This window comes from Acyrthosiphon pisum, chromosome X (genome assembly GCF_005508785.2).
Source record: "Acyrthosiphon pisum isolate AL4f chromosome X, pea_aphid_22Mar2018_4r6ur, whole genome shotgun sequence".
NCBI classification, from domain to species: domain Eukaryota; kingdom Metazoa; phylum Arthropoda; class Insecta; order Hemiptera; family Aphididae; genus Acyrthosiphon; species Acyrthosiphon pisum.
Window position 1 is genome coordinate 47,355,285 of NC_042493.1, and position 19,051 is coordinate 47,374,335.

Below are 19,051 nucleotides of genomic sequence, written 5' to 3' on the forward strand. Positions count from 1 at the left end.
GCGTTATTACAATTATTTTCCATTCAATTTAACTTAAAAATAATAAAACATTGCTATATTTTACAAGTAGATTACTACTCATACTAAAACTACAACGGTTATAAGTTTATAACTACTATCACTTGTTTATGTTAAAAAAATATGAATTTTAAACGAAATTGTATTATTAAACTTGTATGTAGTACAATTTATAACTTATAAGTATATACTGTGTTTTCGAGTCTACCTACCATTTATACCTTACCAAGAAAACAAATTTTAGTTATGCCACTGTTGCAGTCTGTAGACACAATTCAGTGCAACACGCCAACACGTCACTACGACGATATAATAAAATATACTATATAGTAATAAACGAATAACTAATAATCATTTAACATTTCTTAATTGCCCCCACACCTATGTAATTATTGCTATTTAGTATTTGCTCTGACTACCATCGATATCGTGAAAATTATAAAGAATAAAGCCCACACTTTTACGCACATATAATTTTCGAGTTATTGTAATATTGTTAAACTTCTTTTAATATTCTAAAAGCGCGTCCAGGCGGAGCAGCTTTTGACCCTCGACACGGCTTATAATACCTATTCGGCAATTCAGTAACTATAGTAACTACTCGGGTAGTCAATTGATGCGGTGATGCCGTGATAGTTATTATAATAAAATTTTCAGTTATAAATAATTTACGTAAAATAAACGTACGACCATTTTAGTTATAATATATATATATATTTATTTATTAAAAGAATAATTATAATCTATAGTCTATACATAATTTTGTATAATAAGTAATTTTTTTTTAAAGAAATAACGGTGAGTATAGCAGAGTGGGAGCCTGCAGAAGTACCACCCAACAGGTCAAAATAATTTAAATTATAAGTTTTATAATAATCTAATCTAACTACTAATTGTCTAATTAAAATTCCAACGAAAAGTTTCAAGTCACTACCTATGAATAATATTATTTTTAATTAAACAAAATAGCTAATTTTGTTTGTTTGGTGTACCCAACTCAAAAACGAATAAACGCCGATAAATTAATATTTCATCAAATTTTTATAATAGCGTTTGCTTTTTTCAGCATGACAACGTTTTAAAAATATTGTGACGCCTTTTTTTAGTTATTTAAGAGGACGTCACACCCGCATAATGTTCTCTCCGTTTTACATGCATAATTTTTACACGCGCAAATGTTACTCTCAGCAGATCACGTTCAGCTCCGTTTCCTAGTTTAAAAATTAGAATACAAAATCTACAAGCATAATTTTTTTATAGACAATTAATGTTTCGTTAAAATGTCAATGAATTTAGATATTTAAACGAAGGATAACAATGTTACTATAATATGTTAATTAGTTATTGTTGTAACACAAAATCATTTTTCGTGGTGACTTAAAACATTTTTGTTACCAACCTATTATATATATTTTACTACACTCAATGACATCAAAAAAAATATTTAGAATTATTTTAAGCTATTGTCTATTTATATCATGCTCATGAAAGTTAAACTATTCACTTCGTTCTACTGTGTTCGGTGTAATTTTTACGATGTTGAATATTCATGTGTAAAATACCTTTTCTTATTTTATTTTAATCCTGCAAGCTGTATATATACTTGAAATATTCACCAAATGTTTATATTACCATTTTATTTAGAGTAAAGGTATAATATTAAATATTTCTATATTTTGACTTTGAATCTGAGCTATTTACATTTGACATTTGACATTTTTAGTTTTAGCTTTTTTCTATAAATATGGATATAAACATTTTTTTTTAGTTAAAAGTTTGGAAATGTAATATAAGGTTTTTCATTTGTGACTGTTATTTGGTTATCATACCTGTTTAAAATTATAAAAATAAAACCAAATAAGTTTTTACTATATAGCCAAGATAGGTGCGAGGATTTTAGCACCCTTGTGATTTGCGACAATAGGACAAAATATGGAAGATACATACGCACATTTTTTTTATAAGCATTTAAATTTAAGTTTCTTACAAAATTACGAAAAATTGCTAATCATTTTTCTGTTAAAAATATATAGTGCTCAATTTTTATAGCTAAGGCTGAAAATATATTACAAGAATCCTCATAAGAAGTTCATACTGAATCACTACATCTAAAAATATATAAGCTTGATCTTTTTAACAGACATTTGAATTTTAAAGTTAATTTGAGTAAAAATCGTTATTTAAATGAAGAATTACGATTTTAGTTATTTCATTGAAATTTATAAAATACTTTTGTGGGGACCTGTTAACTTTTACTCATTATATATTATTATATTTAATATACGCATATAATGATAGTTTCAAAATATTTATATTAATTTTATATTATTGCCTATTTATAGTTTTTACTGTTTTAAATAGTAAAATAAATTACCATAATAATTAATAGCAATAAATTTATATAATTATATGATAATAGGGTGATAAAATGTCTCCACTCAAAATCGTTTTTCGTATGCAATGATTTATCATTGAATTACAATTTAACACTTTGGTTCCTGTGACCTACTCTATGATGAGATACATTCCACTTCTACGATTCTACAGTTTGAATTAATCACTTATCAGCAATAATGCGATAAATCACATAATAATTTGTATATAAAAAACTTTGTAATAAAAATAAAATGATCATCTTGTCATGGTGAGTTTAGCCACGCCACTCGCCACCATGACATTTTAAAAACATGATGCCTATAGTTTATGCTCGTAAGTAAGTTGGAAATTAAAAAAAAAACCTGGGAATTCTGCTGTATTGTAAGAGTGTTGACTGTCGACTAGCTGTACCTTATCATTGAATAAGTGGTAAATCACTATAATGGATGTGTATTGTGTAATGACGAGTTGTATAAAATAAGTGTACTTATAGGTATCTATTAATTTAATGATTCACTAAAATGTAATGGACCATATTTTATTAAGGTCCACTAAATCATGTTTAAAGGATCATTAGCTCAATATTGATTCATTAAATGTTTATTGATTGTACATACAACCCACTATAAATGTGTAAAATTGGAATTTAATATTGATAGCAAATCATTGCATAATTAATAAAAAACGATCTAAGCCGAGACTGTTTATCAGCCTATATTTCTAAGGATATAAAATTATCGTATAAATTATTTTTACTGCTATTAGTTATTTATTTTGTCATTCTATTATAGATAATATATGCGACCTCTTATGTTGAATTAATTTTTGCTAGACCACATAATATATTATTTGTATAATAATAAATAATATAAATGATTATATTATTATTATTATTTCATAAAATATTATTAGCTGTTATTAATTTACAAATCGATACTGAAATACCAAAAAAACAGTGTAAATAGATTTATGGTTAATACTAGCTTAATAATAGCTTAGAAAATTAAAATTAATTTATGTTTTTATGTATAGTAAATTAGTAAAATATAATAATATAAGTCTACGTACACCGTTGTAATGGTGAAAAATTTCAAGCTCCTACAAATATATATTTATATTGTTTGAATCACAACAAAATCAGCATGTACATATTGGCTATTGGTGCATTATATTGTATTATCGATGTTTTCTCTGTAAGTTAAATGAATTAACACAAATTATTTTTCCATACAATGAGCATAGGCTCAAATAGTATTTGAGATTTTTTTTTTGTGGGGGGGGGGAGCTTAGCCTCTAAAGACCTCCCCCCTATTTGCAGTGCCTATAACAAAGAGTTAGAAAATATTTAAACATTTATAAAATATTCCATTTTTATAACTAAGAACTATTGAAAATCTAAAACAAGGCTTCTCATAATTTTTTCATATTGTAATAAAATATATAAAAGTTATATATTGTGTTTACTGTTTATATGTTTTTTCAATAGATATTTTAAATACAAATTTGGACGAGATTACTAATTTAAACGAAGAATAACAATCTTTGTTATTTTGTTGTAATTTAAAAATATTATTAGTGGGTACTTAAAACTTTTAAAGTAAGTATATTCTTATATTTTATACACACTGCAATATTATTTTCAAATGCATTTTTTTCGGCAACAATGAATTAGATAGTCAACTTACTGTTTTAGTGTCTCTAATAGTAAAATAAATTACTTTAATAGTAACTATACTGTGTATATTATATTATATATTATAAAATATACTTAGTATAATACAATAATATAAGGTTGACGTTTGATAGCCCGTCTTCACAGGTGCCTACTAGGTACCTACAGCGGAGAGACACCCAATTATAGCCCTGAAACTTTTTTCTTTACTAATTACAATAACAGATGTTTATTATTAAGTATCATTTACCAACTCAAATTCAAATATAATGAGTAAAAAATATTTACTATTTTTCGTAAACAGTCAGTAAACCTCAGTCAATACTCAACACTCGCAAATCGATAGCTGTATTTTTACATTGTGTATATTTAAGTTGTGTACTTGTGTTACCATATTTTATGACATTTAGCCTGATTTAGGGTCTTAAATAATAATAAATTATAGCGCATATTTAAGTGCTATATATAATAGTAATCATATCCTATTGATCATAATATTATTAACGTACCTATTGTTAGTACTTAATTAATTATTATTGGTTAAACCTTATAAGTTATTACTTAAATTACTTAGTATTTACTCTTGAGTAGTAAAATAACAATAGGTATATATAGTGACTTACTGTAATGTCAATTAAACGTTGATTAAAAAAACAAAAAATAATCAGCTAGTAACTTATATTATATAATATATTGTTAATTGTTATATACTTATTAAGCCTAACATTTGTGCCATGAGTCAAGACGGTCACGAGTCATGAACGTCGCGAGTAAAATACCTAGTAATTATAATTATTAATTACCCGCTCACCGTTATCATAATTTATTATTTTTAAGATTAATGTTAGATAATTACCCATTGGCAATTAATTATTATAGCAGTGACTAGTGCACTAGTTATTAAATTTGTAATTTGCACTATAAAACAGCTACTATCTGGATTCTGGATCTTGGAATTTCAGCTTGTAGTTTGAATTTCAAACATATAACTCACTTCAGGCTCTGAACTTCAGAGCAACAATAGGACATATAGGTAACCTACCCAACTAATTATTTTCATAAAACGTTTACACTTTACTGTACACATTTAGTTAAATATTACATTTACCGTTTACAACATGTCGATTTACAACCTATATCTACCTGTAGATAATATTATACACTATGAGTTGCTAAGTAGATTTCTGTCGATTATTAAAAATTATACATTAGAGCTGATGACAGACGACAGTTCATCACATCATAATTATTTATGACCTACCCATAGGCTATAATACTCCTACAACAGTCCTATGTCTGCGTCTTTCCGCACGAAAGCTAAAATTAAACTTTAAATAATAATATTTAGCTTATACACTAAAAATTACATAATATATGTTCCTAAGTTACTTCACTGAACAAACATACACACATCACAATATCTGAATATTGGTGATATCACATACACTCAGACTCAGTGGCGTACCCACACATATAGTGATAATGGGGGGGGGGGGGGTCGTCAGGATTCATCTCCCCCCAGGACAAACAAAAAAAAAACAGTTTTGAAATGGTTAGAATGAAAAATATACCTACACGTTAAAAAAATATCAACGTGTGCATACAATTTAGTATCATATTTGTCAATTATGATGGAATCGCAAAACAATTAATTTTTCGTCCGAGGAGATAATACAAATAGACGTTTGTTATTGACATAAAATATAAAAACTATAATTGTGTTGACATTAAATATTGTTTATCGTTATTCATTATAAGAAAACTGTCTTTATATTATGGCCTGTGGCCTGTAGTTTGGCTTGTAGCTTGTGTGTATGTCTATTTTTGTAGCGGCATACCTATAGTCAATGCCGCATTTAGAAATTTTGCGCTACGGGATAAAAAAAATTGGTACCACCTACAGGGGACTACCCGCAGGGAATACGGGAGAGAGATCCTTATGAACTTTTTAGATTTTGAGCAAAGAAAAGAACCTATTGATTTTACAATAATGTGTGCTTTAATAAAATATTGTTTAATAATTCTATGAACCCCTTCCCCCTTCCCGAAGATAAAATTGAGTATAATATACTTATTATGCCAAACGAGCCATCATGCTCATAGTTCACCAAATAAGTTTTTTTTTTATACATATTTAGGTACTTCATTTATCAATAGGATCATAATTATATTCATATTATCAATTATCATTTTAATTCATATTTATTATTTATTACCAGCTATCATGAACAAAATAAAAATAAAATATGTAATAAAACTATATATTATAAACTATCCAAATTAATATTATATTTTTTCAATATGCATAACTGTTTAGAAATAATTTTAATAAAAACTGTTGAAGTATACAGATGTACAGAAGCTAAAGGTAAATACTAATAGGATCGGATATATAATATAATATAATATAATAGTAAGTATAATGTACAATGTACAATAGTGTTACGACTTACGAGGCTTAATATAAATCAACGACTAACTGTGCATACCGGCTACTCTACACACACATAATATTATACGCTATGTCGCTATAGTACTGTAAAAATGTACACTCAGCGACTACTACAGTGTGAATAGATTACTTATACACTACATGATATAGGGTGTTTTGTTTATAATTCCAACAAAACCAATAATTATTTTTTTAAATCTTAATAGTTAAATGGTTGATTAAGTCAGGTAAGGCTAACAGCCTATTTATATTTAAACAGGGAAGACCTGAAAGACTTACGTTGCGTTTTAACTTTTATATAATAATATATGCTATCCATAAATCGTAATTACCCAGTAATCAGTATCAGCAGACGAAGTTCTAATGAAACTTTCAAAGAAAAAGGGACGTTTGGAATTTATTTTGTAGTATAATAATATTCAATAGTCGATACCTTGTCTATTTGTATAATTTATTGTTTTGTACCTATAAGTTATTTTCAATTTTCTAATAAAAGTATCATCACAAATATGAGTGTGAACTCTGAAGATTTTCACTATGGTCTTCGATATAACTTATTGAGTTGGGTAAAGCACTCCAATAAACATAATATGTACCTATAGGTAGGTATATATAATTTAATCCACCCCCTTATTAAGATAAGACTGAAAATACCTAAAAGCTTGAGTTAAGACTTTATGTACAATTTAAAACTTTTTCAGAATCTTTATCAAATAGAACCTAACTATGAAATAACTACGTAAAACTGGATATGAAAAATGTCTAAATAGAAATATTGTCCGTGTAACAGAGACAGACACAGTGAATCATCTTCACGCTTCTTTAAAAATCATGATAATATTTATTTAATAATAACTAATGACCATTAACCTCGGACCTCAGTATATGAAGCAGATATGTACACAAATGTACAATCGAATTGGTAGGTACCTACTTATTAATACGTTGTATCTATCAAAAAATTGTTACGATTTATTTTATCAGTATAAAAATCACTGGGTTAGGTATTTAATATTTTTTATCGAATATAATTAGAACAAAATGTTACCTATTTCGAAATTGTTTAGACCATTTAGTGGTTTTCAACCTTTTTTTTATCCACGGCTCCTTTTGATTATGAAATCAAAATATATAAGGCTCCCACACGGAAATGTAAAATAAACAAATTTACATTATTTAATCTAACTTTATTTAATGATGAAATATGTCGATCGGCCGATCTATCTCACACACACAAGCATGCACAACATGTACCTATATAGGGCGCGCGCAGACTTACACGTCCGCGAAAAAAAGGTAACAAAAACTTTAAATTATTACAATTTTATTGTTATAGTTTCTACTTCGAACGCGGCTCACTTGATAATTAATAACCGACGCCTCTGGTAGCCACAACCGCACAGGTTGAAAACCACTGGTCTAGATTAAATAATATACTTTATATGTACGTGTGTTTTAACTTTTAACTTTTAAGGCACTGAATCTGAAAATGTTGGAAAAAATAATCTGTTTTAGATTCTGACCGGAACGATGAATGTACCTATATTATTTTTACAATGATGCTATATGCGTGTTTTTATTTTTATTTTTTGTGTGAATATATACGCGAATATGATAATAGTAGTTGAATTAAATGATGCTTCAATTTTCAACTTTACTCTTTAGTATCTTTTCTAGTGGGAAAGTAAATTTAAAAGCTCAAAATGGTAAATTCTGAGTAGTTTTTAAAAGCATCGATAAAAAAAAATTCGCGAGATCAAAAAGTTTAAAAATGTAATAAAAAGTTCCTCATAGTCATAAGTTGTTATAATAGTAGATTCAAAATATTTTAGGTTCATTGGCATTATTTTTTTTATGAGCATTTTAAGTTAAAATGTAGACATAATTCATCCAAATCATGAACATTTGCAAATTATTTTGTAGTTAAAAAATTAATAATTTTTTAATTTTTATAGCTAAGGATTAAAAATTTAAAACAAGGTTTCTTATAAGTAATTCATACTGTAACTAACCAAAAAATCTGAAAAATATATAGATAAACACAGTTTTTATTTATAGATATTTTAACTTTTAAGTTAAAATTTAGACGTAGGTAGGTACCCCATACAGCATAACAATATTTTGTTATTTTAAGAAGAAAATATTTATACAATATTATTAGTCAAATATTCCAAACATTGGCTACACACCACAGTCCTAAACACATTCAACCAAATGCACAACTAATCGGCAATCGCTTCCGAAAATAACAAAATCAAGATCAGCAGATAATAAGAGTTTAAAATTAGAACCAAATATGAAATAATATGAAATGATAGACGTTGCTCGCGTGGAGTAGGTCGATTTATTTTAAAAAATTTTTTACATTCCTACAATCCTACGGCTGCCTATATGATAGAAAAGTAGAAAACATGTTACAAACAATACTTATCAGCTTATCACCAATCAGATTATGGTGAAACAAAAAATGCCATAACTATGTTTTTTTATCCAGAAACTTGTCCTTGTAAGAAAACGATGTTGCTGCAATTGGAATTGAATATATTTGATGTTTAGCAAAAACGCCGCGATCACAATTTGCTAAGAAATATTGCCGTAGGTACCTATCTATGTGGCTATGTCTTAATTATTCATATGTATGGCGGTTAAGCTGTTTTACTTATACTTCGCACTTACTCATAAGTCATAAGTTATAAGTAATAATCTATATTTATGGCATTGTTGTTTAGGAAACTGGTCGCCATTATGCCATATCTTATAATTTAATTTTAAACTACTAATATTTGGGATTTTGCTGTCGTATATACGGTACCTACACTACACAACATAATTGGTTAAGTTCTCCATAACATTTGGTCGTGAACATAATACGAAGTTTTCATTTTAATTTTGTTAATTTTGAAAATTATTTTGTATACACAAATATATATGACTCAAACGTTATTATTAAGATATTTTTACTAAGTAAGCAAAAACAATTGTAATTATAAATAATTAATAGTGTAGTTTCCAATTTAGGTAGACAGGTAGTACAAATATCAAAATCAGAATATCTCGGTGAAAGAAGTTAAACATTTGTAACCAAAATTGAATAGTTCCATTGCATTCAACTTGTACATTATAAAAATATTAAATAAATTAAATTTGAAAGTTATTAAATTAATGAAAATATAACAACTAATAATTATAAAATATAAATATAAATTTTTTATTTTACTCAAAATGTCATGTTTTTGCATTCTTTCATAATAAGGGAGCACGGTATACTAACCTTTACAGTTTTACCTACATATACTCAGATATATGTAGAAAATCGCCAACGACCATACCACGTTGAATACACCAGTTCTCGTCCGATCACTGAAGTTAAGCAACGTCGGGCGTAGTTAGTACTTGGATGGGTGACCGCTTGGGAACACTGCGTGCCGTTGGCATTTTTTTATTAACAATCATATTTCATATGAATATTTGTATTTAATATTTATTCATTTTTATCATTTTTAATTTGTTTTTATTGAAATTTCTTTGTTAAATATTTAAATCATTAAAAATACTTAATAATTATAGGTAATTAAAATTAATTCGGTCATTTTCAGTCTTACATCAAAATGGAAAAATAACTTATTAATATAGTTTAATAGTTTATTTTATATAATTAAATAAAAATAAAAAGAATGATATTATTTTTGTTTTTTATCAAATGTTCTGCAGCTTGCCGGGGCATCTTGAAGTCGGATAATGATTCATTAAATTACCCATTTATCAGGAAAAATATCATTAAAATTAAAGTCGAATATTTTTTACGGTAGTAATAATAATAATTAATATGGTTTATCTATTAGTTAATTAACACGATTGTGTAATAATAATTGCCAATTGGGTATTTTTTTAATAGTGTAGTATTGAAAAATCGTATTCAATTGTTGTTTCTTTTTTGCAGCAGAATTCTGCCGACAGTTGTCGATTGTCGAAACTAATCGATTGCGATTTGCCATGCCAAAATCGTAACACGGCCAGCTGCACTGCTGCTGCCGTCGTCTTGCGTCGTTGTGCCACGGTATAATAATAATAATAATAATAATAATACAATTGTTCATATTGAATGACGTAAGCAGGCTGTTGGCTAGACGTTTGGCACGGTGGTGGCCTTATCACGAGTCGAACGAATATGGTCCGATACTCCGATTGATATCCGGCGAGCATTATCGATAACGAGTAGCCACTGGATCCGAATGGTTTTCATGTTATATTTCACAACAGTGTTAAAACGTATTATTACTAACATTTTTTACTTGATCGTGTTTCGGTTAGAGGTTAAAGTTTAAACGTACTTATTCTATCGGTCGCGATAAATGCAATGCTTGTACATTTTCTAAGAATAAAAATGGCTCGTTGTTGACCACACAAAATATGATGTAAGTACATATGATTTTTTTTCGTAATTCCTTATATTTTTCTTTTGTCACCGACAATAATACAATAATTACATAATATTTACAATTCCCATGTCAGTTACTTGGTACATTTTTGTTACACGGCCACTGAGACTAAAATTTGTTCCAGACATATCTTCGCGATGCAGTAGCGACACCGAAACTTATAAACATTACTCATCTATCGTTACTTAGTCATTGATGCAGTGTCGGTACTCAAGCATCCTTACAAAAATGTTTTGTTTTACGAAAAATAAAATATTGTTACCAGTTCAACTCAAGAAACTTGGCGAACATACTTATAAATGCGAGAGCCGAAGTCTTACCGATGTGTATCTGCAACCTTTTTGGAATTGGCTAGTATTAAAAACACCCATATGGATGGCACCTAACTTAATTACACTAATTGGACTGATCGTAAATGTTGTCACTACACTGGTGATTATACGTTATAGTCCAGATGCTAATTCAGAAGTAAGTGGGTATTTCTGTTTGATTCAATTGAAATTAACATAGACCAATCATTTAAAAAATATATACATCATATTTAATTAATCATACACAATTATTCTTTTAACAGAGATGACTCATTATTTTTTAAAAGTATTAACTTATCTGACAGTTTAAGGTAAATGCAACTCTAACAATTTGTATTACCCTTATTTTTTATCCTCATGTTTGCTAATTATATCGTTATTAGTATGGCTTGTATTTTAATCAAAAGAATGGTTTTATAACTTAAAACACCAAAAGTTTTTCTAAAAAAGTGCATTTAAAAAAATGTATGTTTTTAAATTTTTTATTATACAATAGAATAGTTGTTTATATTAAAAACAAGTTGACCATCAAATAGTGGTAATGGGGGAAAAATCATTATACAATAGTATGCACCTGGAAACAAAAAAATTGCAAACACATTGAATTCCAAGCCCTAGTTATTAGCTTTTTGTAATGGTTGCACTATGTTAGAATTTTACATATTTAAAATTTTACAAAAAGTACTTTTTAAAATATTAAGTTAACTACTGTTATAAGGATCAAAATGTGTATTAAAATATTAGAATTTATATTATTTATTGTTTTATATGTCTATAATATAGTCTATGTACATACAGCTGAATTTAGTAGATGGATCTTTTCAAATGTCTACAATTTCAATCAGCACAATCAAAAGAAATTTATATATTTTAATATCAACCATTGACTTATTAAATAAAAATAAAATAATATTCTATCCACAACGTAAGATATTTTTGAAAATAAAATGTCTAACAGTGTATTATGCTTTATAATAAGCAGCTACATTTTTATAATATAAATATTATTTAAATACAGTTGGTAGGTTTATTTGGGTGTTATATTTTAATTATTTTTGTATTACCTATTCATTGAACAATTATTTTTAAAACAATTTTAAAAATAATTAGAACGTTATATGTGAGTAATGGTTTGAAAATATGTTTTTTTTGTATTGCCTTATAATTATACCGAGTAGTGACTCACTGTTTGTTTTAGACTTGTAGTACTTTATACTTAATTATAAATATGCCTACATCCTGCTAAAATACTTGAAACTTACATGATTATATAAACATTTATTTGAAATAAAAATTCAATGTATTAAATCTTTTCATAAACTTTTAATATTAACAATTTCAATTTTGTAAGGAACCCTAACAATTATTTTAATAACGATAATTCCATTTACTCAATATTCATCATAAAAATAGGTAATTAATAAAAATATTTGGACCTTACATAAAATTAACATTTTAGAAGAATCTTAAATCATTAATCATATTTTTTTATTTTAAATTTATGGCAAATCAAAAAATATTTATAATTATAACTGTTGCCTTTTTTTCTTTTTTTTAGTTTCTATACATACTTATATAAGCTTATCTATAAATAAACCTAATTATTTAGTAGTAATAGTGCTAAAACAATTGAGTTTCGGAACTTCAGAAAGATCATATTGTGCATTAATTAGTAATTTTCATACACAAATTACATGAAAACACTCAAATTTAATTTAATTACATTTATTTTGGTTATTTGGTTCACAATACTATTCATATTTGTTCAATTTTCAATTGATATTTATTTTATAGTTGTATAATTGTATATTGGAAGTATTTGTTGTTCTTATATCTTATAGACTGCTCTATTTATTACAACTTTCCCACTAATTTCTTAAATGATTTTTACTTTTTCTAAGACAATGGCTATTTCATTTTTAAAAACTTCAAATAGTTTTTTGATGTAAATTATTTGGTATTCAGTATTCTTTATATATGAATAAATTATAAAATATGTAAATAAGCAATACCAATAGTTAATTTTTAAACGTGTGAATTGCGACGAACAAATAAATTGATTAATATCTAATTTGATATAATTAGGAGTTAGTACTTTTCTTTGGAATTCAAACTATTTTGGAGTTCGGATTAAATATAGAATTTCAAACTTTTTATTCAAGTTAGGTTCCGTTTGATTTTTATAACTGTTAATTTTTAAAATTTTGAAAAGGTACCTCTGCTGATCAGTGTTATATTTGAATTAAATTATAAATCATTGAGAAAAAAGACGTTATGTCAGCCTAGCATACTTGTATAAATAATTTAATTTAATACCTAGTTAAAAAAAAAAATTCATAAAAATCTAAAATATCTCAATGGCGTGACTTTCTGGTAAACTCATTATTTTTTAAAAAGGTTGAAAAACTTGTTGGGAACCTTCTATTAAAATTTCTAATCTTAGCTATGAAAAGAAAATTTTTTATGAATTTATAACTAAAAAATAATTTAGAACATTTAAAAAATTCATCTTTGCTATATATAGCTCAATAAGAGTCAAAATTGTTTGACTATGTACAGAAAATACCATGTATGGAAGTATCTAGGAATATTCGTTTTTTGATTTACAACAAAATATCAAATATTGATAAATGAAAATTTGTTAATTTATTGATGAAAATCCAATATCGTAGAAATTTTAAATTCAATTGCTCATAAAAAATTAATATAACTTTTCGGTTAACTTTTTTTTTTAGCTATAAAAATTTGTGGGGAGTCTTCTATCAACATTTCTAATGTTAGTTATGATATGAAAAACTTTTATGCATTTTTAACTTGAAAGATAGTTTGAATATTTTCGAAATATTTTATAATTTTGTCAAAATTTGAAATTTAAATGCATAACAACATTTTATTTTATTGCTGTATGATTTTTATTGTTTATATTATTACAATTATAACTATTTAAGTACATATTATAATAAGTTATTAAACTAGACTAAACATATTTCTTATTTTGTCTCTGTTATAAAATGTATTAACATAAAATGACGTGTTGAGGTCGTTATTTTATTAATTGCAGTCTTATAAGTGGCATAACTACAAATTTTAACCTTTGCGGACATGATTGTTAATAAAAACTTTATTCCATACTTACAGTATATTTTAATAGTAAAAAAATATTTTGCTTAACTATTAAGATTATTATTAAATGCTCTACAAAGAGTACTATAAATATCTGGTCGTCAATAACGATTCATCGATAATAACGTAACATAAGCTGCAAATTTGTAGACAACTTGTTTTAAAATTAGAATTTAATTTGATAAACATAAAAAAAAATACATCCTCTACGGTATAATAATATATTGTATATTATATGCTAATAACTAAGTGGACATAGAGAACATGATTCATTACATAAATATTTCTGCTTGAAAATATATGGGTAGTTGGAGAGTGAGTTGAGGTCACATTTGTAGGATTTAATATTAGTTTCTAATACTGTGTTCATTTTAAATCTGAGTGAATTATTTCATTTGAAATGTTAATTTGTTATAAAATAATAATATTGTTATGATTTAAATTGTATATTTACTCATGTATCGATTTTGAACTTTGGTAATAACATTTTCAGATTCCTAGATGGGCAAGCTTCTTGTGTGGTTTTGGTTTATTTGTTTATCAGAGCTTGGATGCCATTGATGGGAAGCAAGCTCGAAGAACTGGTTCTTCTTCACCTTTAGGAGAATTATTTGATCATGGTTGTGATTCTGTTTCTACTGGTAAAATTAATTTAAATATTATTTTAGATCCAAATTAATAATTTTTATTTCAGTGTTCATTACATTGTCAGCCTGTGTGTCAGTAAAACTAGGAGAATACCCATCATGGATGTTTTTGCAAAGTTTTTTTGCTGTTGCCTTATTTTATTTTGCTCATTGGCAGACTTATGTTTCTGGTATGTTATAATTTTTCAAAAAAGTAATGGTATTCTAACTAAGAGCGTCGGAGCTGTTGCATTTTTTAGTACAAAATCATGTCTTTTTATTTAAAAGAAAAGAACATTTTGCAGGATGGATTGTAACTCGATTTTTAAATTGATAATTATAGAAGCTAAAATATGCATTTGAATAAAGCTTAATATTTGTTCTTTTTCAAACTTATTTTTCTACCACTATTTAAAGTAAAATGAAAATTTGGCCTTTAATCTCACCTGAAAAATGTTGTCTTCTTTTAATTAAAAAAAACTAACAAAATCCGATTATTCTACAGGAGAGTTTTTCCTGTGAAGTAATTTTCGTTGATATAATACACGGTATCAACAACCCCCCCCCCCTCCCTCACTTAATAGGTATCGAGCTGTATATTATTGGAAAAGTATTATAACCAGGACTAGGATTTATATGCAATAAAAAATTGTAAAATATGCATTTAATTTTTTATAAGATAAACACTAAAATATAGTTACAAAAAAAATATTTATTTATTAAAATACATCAGATAGGCTGTTTGTCTTAAAATAATATAATTTAGAAATAAAATGTATAATTCACATTAACGACATGCGTATTACATGAAATAAAATTTATATTTTACAAAAAAACCAAGTTTTATGAAATATACTATAAGACATGCATTTTTTACATTTTTATAATAAAAATATGCAATAATTTTAATTTTATTCAATATATGCAATAAAATGCATTTTATCCAAAATATGCAAAAACATGCAAAATAAAAATACCACTATTTATCTCATCATGAGGTGATTCGTGGACATTACTGACAAAATCAATTATCAGAAGTAGCAAAAAAAACATGCTGTTGCATATAAATCCTAGCCCTGATTATAACTAAGGTAGTCACTAAAATATAAAAATAGTTTTAAAATTTTATAGAATTTCAGAAAATTGGAAAAACCAGCACCGACATCCTTAAGTTTATAGCATATTATTATATATTTATAATTTGTTTTTATTTTTTCCTATGATTAGGTACATTACGTTTTGGTAAGTTTGATGTCACGGAAACACAACTATCTATTATATTTCTTCATTTAATGTCTGCTGTTTTTGGTACCGGTATTTGGGATTATGAAGTAAGTACCAAATTGTATGATAGTATGTAACATATTAAACAAGATAGTGCACTAATATAGAAAAAAAAATGTTTTCAAACATCTATAGTCATCAAACATCTATAAGTAAATCAGTAAATTAACATGATCATTGTATAAATATTTAAAGAACAGTATAATTATATGTTAGTATTAATCATTGCTGCAATTACCGAGGGTGCCGGGGATGCCATACATATACACATTATGAGGATATAGGCTCACTTTTTGTTTTTTCCTTATGGCCCACTGCCACGCGCAACATAGTAAATTTGCGTTCAGTAGAACCACCCTTGTGTTATAGCTTGATTATATGTGAATTGAGTGAAATAAGCTATTTTCAAACAAAGTTTTAAGTTTGATAGTTGGTGAATTCTCTCCAATACTAAAGCTAACTACACAATGAGGTTAGTTATATTATACATTTTTTGCATGGGTCAGAGAGAGTAAACAAATTGTGCCCTGACTGACTTCTTCTTAAGTCATACTTTTTTTTTTCTGGTTTAATCGAGAGCCGGAGAAGGAACTGTTGCTCACATTACTTCTCCTCCGGCCCAGTCATACTAGACTTATTGGTTTCATTTTAAATGTAGTATATTATTTTTGTGATTAAATCTGATGCATTGTATGATCCAACTGTATTAAAATGTGCTTCTAATATCAACCTACTGAACTTATTATCTATTAATTATCAGGATGTGGATTTTTATGAAATAAAAAAAGTCAAAATATGTTAATATTTATGTTGTAAACTTTGCCAAAATATATGCATACTTAAAAAAAAACATGAAATATTAAACAAAAAGAAACTAACAGAAAAACAAACAAACAAATGAGACCAACTGGCAACTAGTCAGTAAAGTAATTGATTGTATAACAGAAATGGCAAATTGTTTACTTATTTATTACAATTTATGACTGATTATCATATTTTCCACAAAATAATGATTATTATCAATATACATGTGAATAGATAAAAAAATATATGTTTTATTTTATTTAGGATGTTATGAAATTTACTCTTTTTAATCATAATTAAGAAAACTGCAATCAATAAACTCATATATATATATACATAACAAATCTACACCTTATTAATTATACATTATTATATTTATTATAATATCACTGAAAGGAAATATATTTTTATCTTACAAGTTATTGTATTTTTGTAATAGTTTTTATCAAGCATTTTTTAGATTATATATGTGCAATGTGCATATTATGTAGCTTAGTAATATAACTCTGTATCACTAGTAGTTATAAGCCATGTTTATATTGTATAGAATGTTAATCATTTTTTTTTTATTCTTTATATAATATATTATGATTTTTTTTGTTTTTATTTTTAGATTCCTCTTTTGAATGTCAAGCTGAAGTTTGTATTACTGCTTACGACATTAGCTATATCGATAATTTTAGCCAAATCAAATGTATCTGTTATACTTACTGGTGGTATTGGAAAAAATGGATCTTCAGTAGCCGTAAGTTAAATAACTAGTTACAACTTAAATAAATTCTCATTATTTATTTATTTTAGGGTACCAGTGTTTTGTCTCCTGCTATTCCTCTTTTGTTAGTGGTTCTGCCTGGATATATCATTGCTTGCAAGAGTACCGAAAATATTTATGAAACTCATCCTATACTTTACATAATGGCATTTGGTTTAGTTACTGCTAAAATAACAAATAAACTTGTGGTAAATAAGCTTTATTCAGTATCATATTTTAATTTTTATTATACAATTTAATTTTGTCTTATTTTCGGTTATTAGATTGCTCATATGACTAAAAGCCCAATAGAATATGTCGATTCCACACTTATAGGCCCAGCCATGTTATTTTTAAATCAATATTTGATTCTATTTTGCCAGAATACTATGTGCTGTGTGTTTGCATGGTAATAATTTTCAATATCTTATATTTTTTTTTCTGTGTTAAATATTAATGTTAAATTGGAATTTATAATTGCAGGCATGGACCGTTATTGATCTAGCAATATACTCAATATTTGTTTGCAAAGAAATATGTGATCATTTACGAGTTTACTTATTTTATATAACTACTACTACATCAACTGCAAAATCTGGCGCTTCTTTTAAAATTACAGGTACACATAATAAAAATGGTAGCAACAATTCAAGTGGCTTGTATCAACAGTTTAAATATCCATCTACATTTACTAGTTTTATATATCCATCAAAAACGAAAACAAAATAATAACATTAAGTTAATTGTAGTGTTAATCATTGTTAATCTCATTGTCGACGATAAGCAACCAATATAAAAATATTGAAGTGTTTGTTGATATTATTTTGGTTTTTATTTCTAATGTAATTATATTTGTTATTATATTTATTTGTACCAAGTACGCGGCTGATGCAATCACATGTAAATTAGGTGAATTGAAAACCTACTGTTGCCAAATTGTACATGAATATATTAACAATGACTGTTTGTTATTTTATGTGAGATGTAGTCTTTGCCTTATATTATATTATTTAAGTGGTTACATTTAGCAAATAATGGGATAGGTTTTGAGTTAACTATGTAATTGATATTGATTATACAACATTATTCTAAACAATATTATGGACTTTGTATTGAAATGTCAAATTTCCATATTTACAGTTGGCGTAATACATTGAGTACAAGTTCACTATTACTAATAAGTCTAAAGAACAAT

The 19,051-nt window shown here is 26.4% G+C and overlaps 1 protein-coding gene and 1 non-coding gene across 2 annotated transcripts; both read left to right on the forward strand.

Moving 5' to 3' along the window:
• The first annotated feature begins 9,833 nt into the window (after positions 1–9,833).
• Positions 9,834–9,952, forward strand: LOC115033452. The gene has a single exon (XR_003838810.1). It is a non-coding gene; the product is annotated as a 5S ribosomal RNA (ribosomal RNA).
• Positions 9,953–10,463: 511 nt separating this feature from the next.
• Positions 10,464–18,954, forward strand: LOC100160590 (choline/ethanolaminephosphotransferase 1). The gene is made up of 10 exons (XM_008189742.3): positions 10,464–10,575; positions 10,634–10,933; positions 11,082–11,425; positions 14,885–15,032; positions 15,086–15,208; positions 16,245–16,348; positions 17,719–17,850; positions 17,907–18,065; positions 18,141–18,265; positions 18,340–18,954. The coding sequence occupies exons 3-10, from the start codon at positions 11,153–11,155 to the stop codon at positions 18,359–18,361; spliced, it is 1,086 nt and encodes a 361-aa protein (XP_008187964.3). The 5' UTR covers positions 10,464–10,575; positions 10,634–10,933; positions 11,082–11,152; the 3' UTR covers positions 18,362–18,954.
• Positions 18,955–19,051: the final 97 nt, after the last annotated feature.